Genomic DNA, 14,551 nt, shown 5'->3' on the forward strand with positions numbered 1-14,551 from the left:
AATATGTTACACTTTACGTCTGAATGATAATATGTTAGTTTTTAATATTAAATGATAGTTCTGAATTAAATTTTAAAATATGATACGTAATTTAAAAAAAGGAAGAGACACCACTACACAGATATCATACGAGTATCACATTTTCTTTTAGTAACATAATTATAATATTATTCGTAATGGTGTAAGTTATTATTTTCGAAAAAGTAAATAATAATGTTAATTATTTTTTGCAATCTTATCGGCGAAGCCAAAACCCAAAGACTCAAAAAAAAAATTCAAAAATCATTTAATTATATTTTACACTTATTGTCAAAAAAAAAAGAAATGTCTATGAAATGCTTCTAACTTTCCATTTAGTGCCAGTTCTCAAATCAAGGGCGTAGAACGGAAGAGAAGAACTGGCAATAAACTCTCCGCCACTCTTTTTAATCGCCAATCGCAATCGACTACTGGGGACTTCTGCCAATTTGAGAGAATGAAAGAAAATTACAGTGTTGAATATGCGTAGAATGCCTTAATAGGATACCGGACCTACGCGAACTCCAAGTGGTCTATAGGCAAGTAAATAAGACATGTTATACAACAGGACACGAAATCTTTATTCATATTACGCAGTTTAATGGTTGTCCAAACTAAAATCATCTTATTCAAACGTCAAATAGTTAAACAGACTACAAAGGGTTTATTCTCAATGTCAATATCTTAAACTGAAACCTGTCAATGCCATACTTTCAAAGCATTGAAACTCTTTTAACATTATTTAACTAAAATCTTGATATTTGGTTTTTATTTATAAATTTCAGAATGAATAATTATGTCTCATAATCGTATCCCACATTTTAAATATTTTTTTAAGTTAAATTATGAAACTTTACAGGCAGTTGTCAGTAAAAGAGAATAGAGCTTTTGTAAGGACCGCAATTTGTGAGACTAATGTTTTGGGTGTCAAAGACTTTTGACAATAGAGAGGGAAAGAATTTTTTGTTACAAAAAGTTAAGTTAACAATCTTAAACTCTTGCGACTAAACAGTTAAATATTAATTGTTAAAAATAATGACGGTTGGAATAAAATCGTAGTTTAAATAGTTGTAATAAGTAATACCTGCTGACCGAACGACGAATAACACATTTTAACCATAATAAGGCAAAATAATGTTAAGTGTATGTGTTAAACAAACAATTTTCAGAAAGTCACCTTTTTAATGTTTAACATACAAAAAAAAAATCAAACCTTTTTAGGTCTGGGTCTCAGATTTCTGTATCTGTTTCATGATAATTTGGTAATCTAATAAGCAAGTAGGTGATCAGGTTTTCCTTAACCGTTCGAGCAAATGTAAAATGCGCACATAGAAAGAAAGTCCATTGGTGCACAGCCGGGGATCGAACCTACGACCTCAGGTATGAGAGTCGCGCGCTGAATCCACTAGTGACTAGGCCAACACTGCTCTATATTCGAAACAATGAGTAATTAATAATTGAAATTTTAATAAATTTTCTCAACCGAGAAAATTGATGCAGCGTTATATGAAATTGCAATATGAAAATTTATTTTTTCATCCCATTACACACGTTACGAATCTCAGACGGTGCGCCTTGCACATTGATGTCTGATGGACATTTTACACAACATTTATTAAACCTACTGATTTTACGAGCCTGCTTGTATTTCGAGTATGGCAAGACTTTGCGACCTCTTCCACCAATTGACATAATGATTAATTACATACCTAAACTATTCTGTACCGGACGCGCGCCAATACTAATCACGGTATAAACTGTACAAAATTCCGTAATTTTGAGTCAATAGTATAGAGAGATAGACGCGGCCAGTAGAGATCATTTTATGAGTCATGGGACAGACAAATGTTTGCGTCATTAGTTTTCTAAACAAGTGTTAGTCTCACATTTTGTGAATTTGATTTACCTATAACCGCATGAAACAGATAAATTTCCGTTTGATTGATGATTTTCAAATGCAAAATATCAACCATCTATAGCAAATATAGTCCAAGACACACCGGTTTCTACACAATGTTTTTTGTGTAACAAAGAATAATCCATTGGTTCTAACTCATGACTACGGGCTTGATAGCCCTACTATGCTAACACTGCACTCTCATGTATTTGATATCAAACATTGAAATGTTATTTTCAACTGTGGATATTCAAATTCAGTAAGCACCTACTATGAAGTTCATTGTGAAAAGTATTGAGCTAAGATAATATTCTGGTCTGAATAAAGCGCGTTTTCAGCTCAAATGAAAAATGCAACGGGACTGAATGAGATCGCAAAGAGAAAAACATAGCGACAGCCGACAAAACACCGGTTTTGCTGTCGAACAAGAAGGCTTCATAACGCCGCGTTCTAAATTCAAAATTGAGACTGACGATAAATTTTAAATGTGACCTAGGCGGAGTAGGCTTCCGAATTCAAATGAATTGTGGCAGTTTTATATTACGAGAGTGTTAATTCGACGAAATAAATGTTTAAACTCTATGATATATCTAATATATAAAATTCTCGTGTCACAATGTTCGTTCCCGTACTCCTCCGAATTTTTTTGTGCATATTCAGTAAGTCTGAGAATCTGCTACTATCTTTCAAACCCCTAAGTAATAACCCCTTATGTTATAATCCCTTATATGTCCACCCCAAAAATCTGTTAATTTTTTTGACATTTTTTTTGTTTTTATTTTTTTATGACAAAGCATACAAAAATACATACAACCCTTAATTTTCATCTACCCTCTACGATCAACCCCAATTTTTTTATTTGTTAGTTAAGAACTTATAACTTGAAGTCTGAGGTTTATATAGTGAAAAATCACAAAACGTAAAAAAATTTCATTCCGGACAACCGAATAGTCTCTGGGGTAGCATAGCAAAATGTGCTATGTTGGTATCTACTAAAATGGTAGGCTAAGTAAAATCACATTAAGATATATAGAATCTTGAGATGTAGTTAGTATTCTATAGCCTATTTTAACACAAAATTAAAGTGTGTAAAAAAGTGTGGTTCATATTATGTTCTCTCATACGCTGGTATTTGTGCCATGAGACATAAAATGTTATGGGTTTCCTAGGGTTTGATTCTGAATAAGAGACTTACCCATTGTTCACGACATTCATCTGCCTCAAAACTAAATACCTGTAACAATAACATATTTATTAAATATTGTACATATGTACCGAGTTTCATTAACAAAATTGACGGTTAACGATCAATAAATACATATATATAGATGCTCTTTTGATTAAATAGTCACAAATCGCATTAACTAACAACTGTACAAATAATGTTATTTTACAGCCATAAAACAAATGAAGTGTCGCCTGTCACCAGAAACATTTTGTCGGTCAATAGGTTAAATATTTAAAAAAAATTTAGAGCACTTTTTTGTGTCCTTTTGGTAAGATCGCATGGCTGATTATAAATTTCAATGATCAGTGAAACAGACACATATGTCTGCTCCGTGTTACTTTGGTTTTTGTTTAAAAGGCTTTACAAATGTATAAAGAATAAAAGTAAAGAGCGAAGATCTTCAACAAAATATAATTTATTCCATTGACAATAGCTAGTCTGAGCAGTCTTGATTCCTACAATCCGGATTAGTAACGTGAACACTGATATTATCTGTACTTAAGTATCAGCTTAAGACTTAACTCGTATTAGAATGAAGTACTGTGGTTTATTTATTTCATATATAGATATTAGATATTATGATATTTATAGTATTAATATTTTTTAGGATTTCAGATAACACTAACTTTCTCGCAATTCATGAATCCGTGTGATTAGCTTTTTAGTTTATTTTATTATTATTTTAGATTAAGGTTGGTGATTTTTTTTTATAAGATTTAGTTATGCACCTATGTACTTTATCCATCATATTTCTTTTTTAGTTTCTTCCCTTACTAGGGTTGCCAGGAAGGGATCGCTTGTTAGCGATAAGGCCGCCCGTTGCTCCCTTATAATTTTTATGTTACATGTTTTTATCGTGTAAATAAATAAATAACATTACAACCGTTTACTTCCCACGTCCATGGATGTATGTGGTACGCCCACGGCCCCTTTTTTAGTGTTAAATAAAATATGAATTGTTCTATTACGATAGCTATTCGGTTTTAATATTATTCGTGCTAAGACATCGACTTGACACGCGAAAAGCGCTAATTTGAGTGTGATTTAATGTAATATATGCGTGGACAAAACAATTACTGATTTGTATATAAACAAAAATATGAAATTAAAACTAAAAAAGGATGAAAATAAAATGCTTAATTCGAAAGTCAATATAATTCGTCTACATGTACCATTAGAAATAATTCTAGTTTAATTAATTAGAACAATGTGAAACGTGGAAGGGAAAACCTAAGTTAATCATTACGCAATATTGTTAAAATATAAAAATAGCATTTAATTAGTTGTGCGTGTTTGCGTTGTTTTATAACAAGAGAAACCGAATTATTATGAATTACATTTAAGGAAAATAAATTATTGTTCCTTCTATAGTGTGTATCCACTTAAACATTCAAGGGTTTAACAATACAAATACAACGGGTACTTTTTCGCTACAAGCACTTATAAGCATGAAGGAAAAAATTTGCAATCACTCAGTTAACTATCACTGTAATTTTTTTGAATTTCGAATATTAGTATTCCAAATTCGAATTTGCGGTGTTAGGCACCTTTTAGACTTAGTAATATGTTAAAAAGAAAATCAAATATTTGCAGGTACTCACAATTTAAGTATCAAGCTTATAAAAATTTCAAATCCTCAGACAGGAAACTGTGAGAATGACAAGGCGACCACAGTTCTTTTGCAATTTATGCGCAGCCATGAATAAATCGTCGGAATATCGAGGGGAGCTTATCTAAGATATCGACACTTTACAGTGTCTGAGAAATACTATTTGTAAGATAAGAAGATATATTATTTATCTATGGAATAGTATGGAATGTCATAAAAATATATTAATTTATCGCGACTTTTCGAATTCTGAAAGATTGGGAATGCATGAACATTAATTTAATAGGTTTCTGTCTAGAACGCTGCTCCAAGATTATTTAGTTCCAGAAATAATTGTCTCTAATAGTGTCTTTATAAATCAGTTTTAAAGACCTAATGAATCCAATACTCATAACGTTTTAACTCGTTAAATGATACATTCATAATTAAATTAAAAATATTTGTATAATACAAACAAAATCAACATAACCCTTCAATAAAATAATTATGTTCAATTTTTATATTGTATGCAACGAAGTGTTAATAAATAAAAGTGTGAATGATATTTCTATTTTTATTTTAACATTCTATATATATTGTATATTATTATAACACTTTATATATATACCTTTTATTTATGTACATTACTTACATAAAACAATTTGGATCAGCATAATTTTTCGCAAACTCATTTTTCATATACTTAAATATTCAATGGAACGTCGAACACGGTTATAAAGTACCTTTAATAGAATTTATTTGGAAACGGTTCAAATAGCTGTCTCTAACAGTATAATAGATATGAAAGAGGTGGAAGATAGGTGGAAGTTTGTGAAGCAATTTTCTTATAAGCACTTCCTGCAAACTCTTAAATTGTACTTCAAACTTGTACATCGCTGGAAATACTTAACCATCTTTAAACATAGGTGTTCCGCAACTATAAATAAGGATGAAGATGTAATTTAAGCACAACCTAGGGGAAATTATAAAACCATAGATTTTGTAGAAGTGTGTGAAATTTGTATTTTTGAAGTTTTTCTTTAGGCGCGTTATGAAAAATTGACGAGAGTGAAATTTTACGATGCGCGCGCAACGTTACACAAAATTAACAGAATGAAGTTAGTTCTAGGTGGCATGAAAATCGATAATATCTATGTTCAAGTTGTATATTCTAGTATTTTTATATTTAGAACACGTGTTTCGTAACAGAACCATTAAACAGTGTGAATAAATAAATATTATTTTGATGTTTTTATTAAATCAATTTCATATACGACGGTGATAGTATTTACTAATAATAATTTTATTGATTAATTTTAATATTTATCGTTAATCACTATGCATTTTAGTTATTTTTTTCCATACGCCAAAGAAGTATAACTTCTAACGCGTGTACATAAGTACACACTCTTTTTTACCTGTATTAATTAATAATTGGGTGGAAATCAAAGCTTCACATCAACCGCTTCCATATATTCCTTGTATACAAACAAAATATGTATTTTACAGGGAAAGAGAAATTGAGCTGTCTCTTGGAGAGGGGAGATGCGATCAGCTATTACTCCATCATCATGGCTATGACGAGGCGCCGGTTTTCAGCACCCCCCAGCAGGTTACACGCTTGATTAAGTTGATTCGTTGCTTAATTTTTCCAAAAATCGAAAATTTAACAACCGACGTTGTGCATTGTGCTAATGAGTGCTACTCAACCATAATAACCAGGAGATGATATAACTAAAGACGAAACAGCACATTCGAATGTGATAAGGCATTTCTAGTCCAAAAGACACGCGAGTCGCGACACGCTCCGTCTCTATTTGACCAATCATAACGCGATATAAACGATAGGGTGTTTCGTTTGGTTCTCATTGGTCAACCGGCTCTTATGTCCAATCACAGACACGCGACACGAACCGTCTTTCCGTTTGACCAACCACAATGAACAGAATAGTTTCGGCTTTCGTTTCACATGAACAACACGGGTTATTAATATATAAAACATATTAAACGTAAACAGGTTGCAGCATACCGCACTAATGATTACTCTCAGGTCTCATGCAATGTTATTGCTGTGCTGAGTGCACATTTACGGCGAAAAATAACATTAAATATACGTCTCGCTACAAACTAACAAAATTACTTTTTAAATTTTTAACGCGTTCCAGCAAGTACATAATCAACTTTAATAGTTAAACTTCAGATTTTCGAGACATGAGCTTTGGTTTTCGAATGACTGTAATTCCCTTAGAACTCCTGGGCATCTAGTTACAACATAAAATACTCGATACTGATATATAGTAGGTATAGCAATATACTAAATGTAAAGAAATAACCGTTTAAAGTTTCATAATAAAATCAACGGCTTATATTATCATATGTTACATTAATAAATAGTGTATTTAGATGTAAAAAAAGGAAATAAACTGTTCTATTAACTAATGATCGTAACACTGATACAGTAGCATTTAAATATATCTATAGGCGATAACTGTATACTTTTAATACAACATCATTAACCATATTATTAATTGTTGCGTCGGAAATCGAACCCTCTTCCGATAGGTGAAAGAAAAATTCACTGTATTCGAGTACTATTAAAAGGATGACAATTTTTGGTATTATATTCAATTGAACACGACCTCCAACGGAGTGAAGGTGTCCTCCAAATTCTTCTATTTCTCTCTTTATTGCTACTAAGTCTCCAATCTTTCCCCGCTATCTCTTTTTTCCCTGGTTTCGTGTGGGCGTTCATTTTTTTTCTTACCCCCCAACCGATATTCGCGTGAAAAGTCACGGAGGAATACATATATGTAGTACAAACTATGTCATTATATTATCAGTATTATATGTATGAATGGCACGCAGGCAACTTGCTCCTCGATGGCTGTGAAACGTAATTGAAGAGCATTTCAGATTTTTAATAAAAACTAGTGCGTTTTCAACGATCTGGGTCAAATACTAAAAGATTAAAATGTGAAAAGATTATTTTTTTGTTTATCAAAACGTGAATTGCGAATTTGTATGGTTCAACCCTGGTTTTTTGCTCTAGAGAATTTAAGTGCATGATGTGAAATATTTTAATTACTGTTGGAGGAACGGTATAATGTTGTTTTAATTGTGGTTTTCATTTATATTTTTTATACAAATGTAAATTAGTTTCTTTAAAATTACAACTGAATTAAATCTAATCGGTTTACATCTCTAGAAAATGGGATAGACTCTCTATTTTGGACTGGAGTGACTGTTGCCGTTCAAATATTACGTAAGCAGATTTACTGCAATTTATCCCCCCTTCCTCTTGTCAGCAAAAGTAAGCAAAGCTCCTAAAAATAGCAGTACATAAACGTATTAATTCTAGAAATCCTCGAAAATGCATTTCGTTTTCAAGCATAGACAATGTGTGGGTGATATGTGTATTAAGTGAATACAGTTGACGTAATCAATATATATGAAAATCAAAGCCCCCCCCCCCCCTGCCCCTATAGTGCTTACGTAATACTTGAACGACCCCTGTTTTACAATATTATGTTGATTATTTAACGTATTGTTAATCCTAATCACTAACGTCCGAACCCAATAACATATCTCAATCCATAATCCACCATCTGAGATAGTTTCTTAATCCAAATCCAAATCGACGGATTGTAATAGCCATCTGTCGATACAAACTATCCATGGGAGGTCGTATCGGTGTCTGTGGATAGACCTTTGTATGAAAATGACAGTTGACGAAAGCTCGATTTCAACAGTTAAATATTTTAACAGATTTTAACTTACATCAGTTTTTTAAATAATTAAAAAGCTGTTTGTTATGTTTTAAATATACACATGTATATTTTAATGTTATTTGTACGGTTTTATTTACTTTATTCGGTTTACATTGATTATCAAATATGAGTGAAAACTCGGTAAAATGGAACGACAAAGAGCATTTTATCCGTCGCCAAAAATGGACTGTCTTCGTAGGGTTTGGTTATTGGGATGCAGATAGGAGATCGATCGACTGTCACGGTCTGACCTCAGAAGGTTTTCAATCTGAGATTGTGGATTGATTATTGGGTTCGGGCGTAAGAGCGTGCGAGGTTAACATCCTTGATCTCTAACAGAGGATACTATCAATACACACTCACATTTTACGTTATGACATATTATATAAGCCAGCGAGTGCAGCTCTATAGTAATCCCCTGAGGAAATACGTCAAGTGCCCAGATATATAACGCCTCATATTAAACATCCCTTGTAATTGAAATTGATACATAACGCACGTAAGAACGAACGCCTAATTCAGGTAATTTGAATAACAAATTTCTTATTAAGTAAAGCATTATGTATTAAACGTAACCAACGCAACGTAGTAACGGTTTAATGACCCTACAGCAATAGAATTACAGCAGTAATTAAAGAAAATATATACTGAGTCTCAAAAAGAATTTGTTTTGTTTTGTCGATTTATACCTCAGCTTAAACACCTAATATGTTTTTATTGTTCTTTCGCTGTCTTCATATTTTAATTGCTTCGTTTGTTCCATTATTTATGTCTAAGTACATTATTTATTTCGGTACAGTTAAGTGAAAGAGATCGCTCGAAAGCGATAATATCCTGCTTTTTATTGAAGTTATACTTCTTTAGGCGCGTTATGAAAAATTTATGAGAGTGAAATTTTACGATGCGCGCGCACCGTGACACAAAATTAACAGAATGAAGTTGCCCACGGAAGATGCTACGGCATTGGACATAATTTAAAAACAACATTCGAATAATAATAGAATTTATGTTAATGTAAGAGAATAATAATAAATATTTATTTATTTAATTTTTCAAATGTAAACTGAACTTTATTGACTATAATGACTCCTTTTCCAGTCTTTCATTATTTAATTGTAATTAATTATATGCATGCAATCAAAAACTATTTTTAGTAATGCCAAAGAAGTATAACTTCTTACGCGCGTACATAAGTACACGCCCCCTTTTTTATTATTTTAATTGTACTGTATTTGTGTAAATAAATTAGCGGTAAAATATTTAGATAAGCTTTATGCCCTCGAAAGTTCAACAACACTTATTTCAATTGAAACTGCGTACCTTGCGCTCTATATAATTTAGAATTTGATAAATATAGCATGAGAGTTGACGTTTGTATGTCGTTTGCTGATCACATACAGTAATGAACGTAATTTGCGTCTAGTCTCAAATCCGTACATTAAATGACGCAGTGACTGCTTTTTCATCGTTTTTTGTTTCGTTTGAGCTCTTTCGTTACAATTAAGCCGTCTGACAGTGGTGGAGGCTGTATTGCAATATACGAGAATCCTAATAGTGAGTGCGTTAAACTTTTTTACTTTGCCACGTCGTCAATACGACTTTGTATCATCCCTAACTCCGTGGTAAAAAATATTAAGAACTAATAAATGGACCGACAGTAAATAAAGATGAACTGTGAATGTCGGAAATTCCTACTAAATGTTAATATATGAGTCATATTGACAATTAATGAAGATCGTTTAAGTTTTGTTGACGGGATATTCCAACGTTTAAGTATTTCCCAATTGTAAGCGACTCGAAGCAACCGAAAAATTCTGAATTATTTATTTATTTCAGAAATATTTAAAAAAAAGCGTCGTGGCTTAGTGTTGATTTGATGAGAAAAGTACTAGAAACGTCATGTTTTATAAACGTTTATTGGTTAAATAATTATTTAGTTAAAATACAAGCTGACCATCTTAATCAGTATTTCATAACAATGTTCTAGAAACTCAATAGGAGTGGAATAGATATAGGTTTCATAATGAATTGCACCATCTTAACGGTTGACTTGTATCGCGTGTTGCATATGGTGTGAATGACAGTCGTTGGCCATCTGTCAAAGACCTCCAGTTTCTCTTGCACGAGATAAGTACGATAATCATCTTTAGGGGTGTCACAATATCATAGTTTACACTTGGCTTAACGCCTTAACAAAAGCCGAAACTGTAAGAAACCTCCATAAACATAGATAGATCCATAAATATTGACAAGGGTCAAGGCTGTTGTTTTGGAGTTATATCAATGATACAAGATTTTCATTTGCAAGCACGATGTTTGGGGTTTTTTAACTAAAAAGAAGTTCAGGTATCATTGTTAAGTATTTTACGTGGTAAAAACTTAATTAATAAACACTATTATTCAAAATGAATTGGAATTAAATATATTAGACTATGTTCTTTAGTATTTAATAAAATCCCAGAGGCTCTTTTATCTCTGCCTTTCAATAAATTTAAGAAATGTATTAAAGAAAAGCTGTGTAAAAAGGCTTACTATAAAGTCAACGATTATCTAGTTGATAAAAGGGCCTGGGACTAGTGCTAGACAGGCTACTTCTAATTAATTTGCGATATTTGTTTTTTGATGATTTGATATTTTAAAAGAGCACCGAGAGTTTTTTACGCCGGCTTTTTCTCTAGGCCTACACCCTCTGTCTTCTTTGCCGATGAGTAGGGATGCCTACAAATTCAAATTTAATGACGTGGAATAAGTGATTACATGTATCACTTATTCCACGTCATTAAATTTGTTCTTATGTTCCTTAACAAACATATTTTATGTTTTTTATTTTTATGTGTCCGAACGAGAATCTGTAGCGGGCATTAGAAGATTGGAACCTTATTCCACTTACTTGACATATAAAGTTGTGAAAAAAACATAAGAAAGGAACAACATATTCCTTAATGAAAAATTGTTTTTAAAAGTGTATACAAAGGGGTTCAAATGCGAAGCTTTATGTTAAAAGTTACAAAGAGGATAACACTACACCGCAGCCTCCTATTCTCGTGAAACTTTCCTAAGTGGGTCACGATGCATTCAGTATTATTTATAGCCCGGTCGCCTACGATCGATGGTCTCGGTTAGATGCACTTATAAATAAAATAAAATTCCAATCGTTTCGTGTCGTTCGACTTTTTGTCGAATAAGCAGATAAATGAAATCAAGCTAGATTTCCGCCTTAACGCGATTTTCTACTTTAATTTAAATTTAACACTGTTACGATGGAGTATATATTATCGTCTGTGGAAAACTTTTATTCTATAGTAACTATACAGATAATAAAAATTACTGCATACAGTAATATAAAATAATAAAAAAAATAGTATAAATCCACGGACTAGCATTTTATAACACTCGTACTTAAAACAGTATATATAAAGTATCCTCAATCATTAATAATTAGTAATTTATGTTTTATTAAATTTGCTCCAGTCTAAAATTTAATATTAATCGCGAAATCCTTGTAAGGCTGATTTGATGTAAACATCCGGCGATTATTGTAAAACAAATAGAAGATTACGAAAATCCAAATAAATTCGAACATGAAGGTCACTCTATATTCTACAATAACGTTAATAGTTTTTAGAATTATTAACTATTAAGCAAAAATGAATATCAATTATATTATCTAATTTGTGTCCGTCATTGCAACAAATAATTAAGGAAATGTTACGTCAAAGAAACAACAAAGCTGGAACAGTGAAATTTTCAAAAAGAGAACACTATTAAAAAGTACTATGCGTTCTAGATTCAAAAAGCTTCGTACGAAGACATTGGACTTGAAGTTCTTAACCTACGGTGAACCCAAAAACAAAAGCGTACACATATCATTGCATATTCTGTTTGCAAAGGCTTGTCTGTGTTGCGACAACGTGATTTATTCAAGCAAGACATAAGGATTATGATTTCGTACTATGTTAGCGTGATATGAATCTTAATGCGAGGTATTAAGAAACGTTATGAGTCAGTAGTGTTTGGTAAAGCCCGGAGGATTTGCAGTTGACTTTGTTAAGTGCTTTAAAAAAGGTTTACTAATTGTGCTTCACTTATCGTTTTGGGTAAGTGATGTATAGATTAAATTGTTAAAGCTTTCTGTGCAGCCTACACGCTACTATAGAAACACATAGAACTCCATATTACACGTAAATAGGGAAATTGTATTTTGAATTGACGACTCATTGGTCTAGTGGTTAGTACCCCTGACTGCGAATCCATGGGTCCCGGGTTCAATCCCCGGCTGAGACGAACATCGATGTGATGAGCATTTATTGAGATGTTGTGCTCAGGTCTTGGGTGTTTAAATATGTATTTATATGTATATCTATCTATAATATGTATGTATATCCGTTGCCTAGTACCCATAACACAAGCTTCACCAGCTTAGCATGGGACTAGGTGAATTGGTGTGAATTGTCTTAAAAAAAAAAATTAGCTTATGAATATAACAATATACAATTAGAACGTTAAGGTAATCGTTGTTATACACTTTCAGGAAAACGACCAGGAGTGCCACTAGTGCAAACCGCCGCCTATAGGCACTCACAGGAGGCTTGCAAGTACGTTGCCGGCCTTTAAGAAGTCTTATTTCGTTTTTATAAATAGTTGGTTTAAATCTGTAGTCGTGTTACAACTGGTTACTGTCATTTACGTCTTTCAACATTCTGAGGCAAGTCGTGAGAGGTGTTAGTCACTGGTATGAATCATAATAGATTTTATCGATTATTTGTGACCATTCAAATGGAAAATAAGATAAGTTCCGTATTTATGTTATTTTGTAAGCTACAGCAACTAAGATTTATTGAGTAAATTTTATTTGTATATACAGTCTGCCTGACACTCCGTAACTCCTGAGATGTGTCCAACACGGACATAGTATCACGTTTAAAAAGCCGGCAACGCACTTGCGAGCCTTATGGCAGTGTGAGTGTCTATGCGCATCGGTATTACTTAACATGAGCAGAACAGATTCTTTGCAAGGTTCTATAAAAGAAAAATCAAAATAAAAAAAGTATGATTGAATCGTGTTTAGACACAGCAAACTCAATGGTATTTTATATTTTCGATTCCCCTCGGGATTCGATCTTGGGACTTTATGATGTGCAGTAAAATAGGAGCAGGTAAGGTAAGTTTAAGTAGGTAATGCTTTTTTTCTTTTTTTTATATATTTGTCTTGCATGGAACATTTGAATTTCTGCGATAAATGGATGATTTTTTTAAATAATAGATAGTAATACATACTTATATAATTATATGTATAGAATAAACAAGACGATTAAGGTTTTATGACGGACAGAAACACGGCGCACTAATTAGTTACGCGAAAGTTCATTGCCATCTTCTAATAATACTTTGCGAATATATCAGATTTTATTATAGGTAACTTGCTCGCGTTTATGTTGATTTGATTTAAATAAAGAACTCATTTCAACACGTCACCTATACATTTTGCCACAATAGTCTACACACTATGAGTGCGACAAGCCTATCAAGACTGATCAAGGATACAACAATCAGAGGCAAAAACGGCGCCACTGATTTTATGAAGACAATTAATCTATATCTTCTCAGTCGCTCTTCATAGTTGAAGGTCGTGTCACTGTAAGGGACCTGCTAGTGATATCTCTCCACTTTGTTCGGTCTATGGGTTCCCTTACCGCATCTGTTATGGGGAGGCCCGTGAGAATAATATGACCAAAGTAAGAACTCTTCTATAGCTGTTGGTGAGAGTCTCGTACGAAGTCTCGAGTTAATCCAAGAATATAGCGGTCCATGGTATGCCAAGCAAATTTCCCCAATCTCTCGATCTGTAGAGATTATAGAGAAAGCCAAAGTTCGCACGATTCTTAACATAGTTAATCTATATAAGTGTGCGTAAATCTCATATATTACGATTGATTTCTTTTTCAATAGCTCTGTTCCTAAAAACCTCTGCGAACATTGTTCTAGAGATATTAATTATACTTTGCAGATCACAATTAGAGATCACGGTTCTATTCTCTCATAGATCTTAGTTC

The 14,551-nt window shown here is 32.6% G+C and overlaps 1 protein-coding gene across 6 annotated transcripts in view; it reads right to left on the bottom strand.

The window, feature by feature from the left end:
• LOC125060761 (rap1 GTPase-activating protein 1) overlaps positions 1-14,551 on the bottom strand; it is a 248,782-nt gene that overhangs the window by 52,374 nt on the left and 181,857 nt on the right. Inside the window, exon 2 of one of the 6 annotated variants that reach the window (XM_047665812.1) lies at positions 3,111-3,149. The exons of the other annotated variants lie outside the window; for them this stretch is intronic. Coding sequence (XP_047521768.1) covers positions 3,111-3,149 — 39 coding nt within the window. The remainder of the gene's footprint in view (positions 1-3,110; positions 3,150-14,551) is intronic. 6 annotated transcript variants of the gene reach the window in all.

The sequence above is a fragment of the Pieris napi genome, chromosome 22, assembly GCF_905475465.1.
Source record: "Pieris napi chromosome 22, ilPieNapi1.2, whole genome shotgun sequence".
NCBI lineage: Eukaryota > Metazoa > Arthropoda > Insecta > Lepidoptera > Pieridae > Pieris > Pieris napi.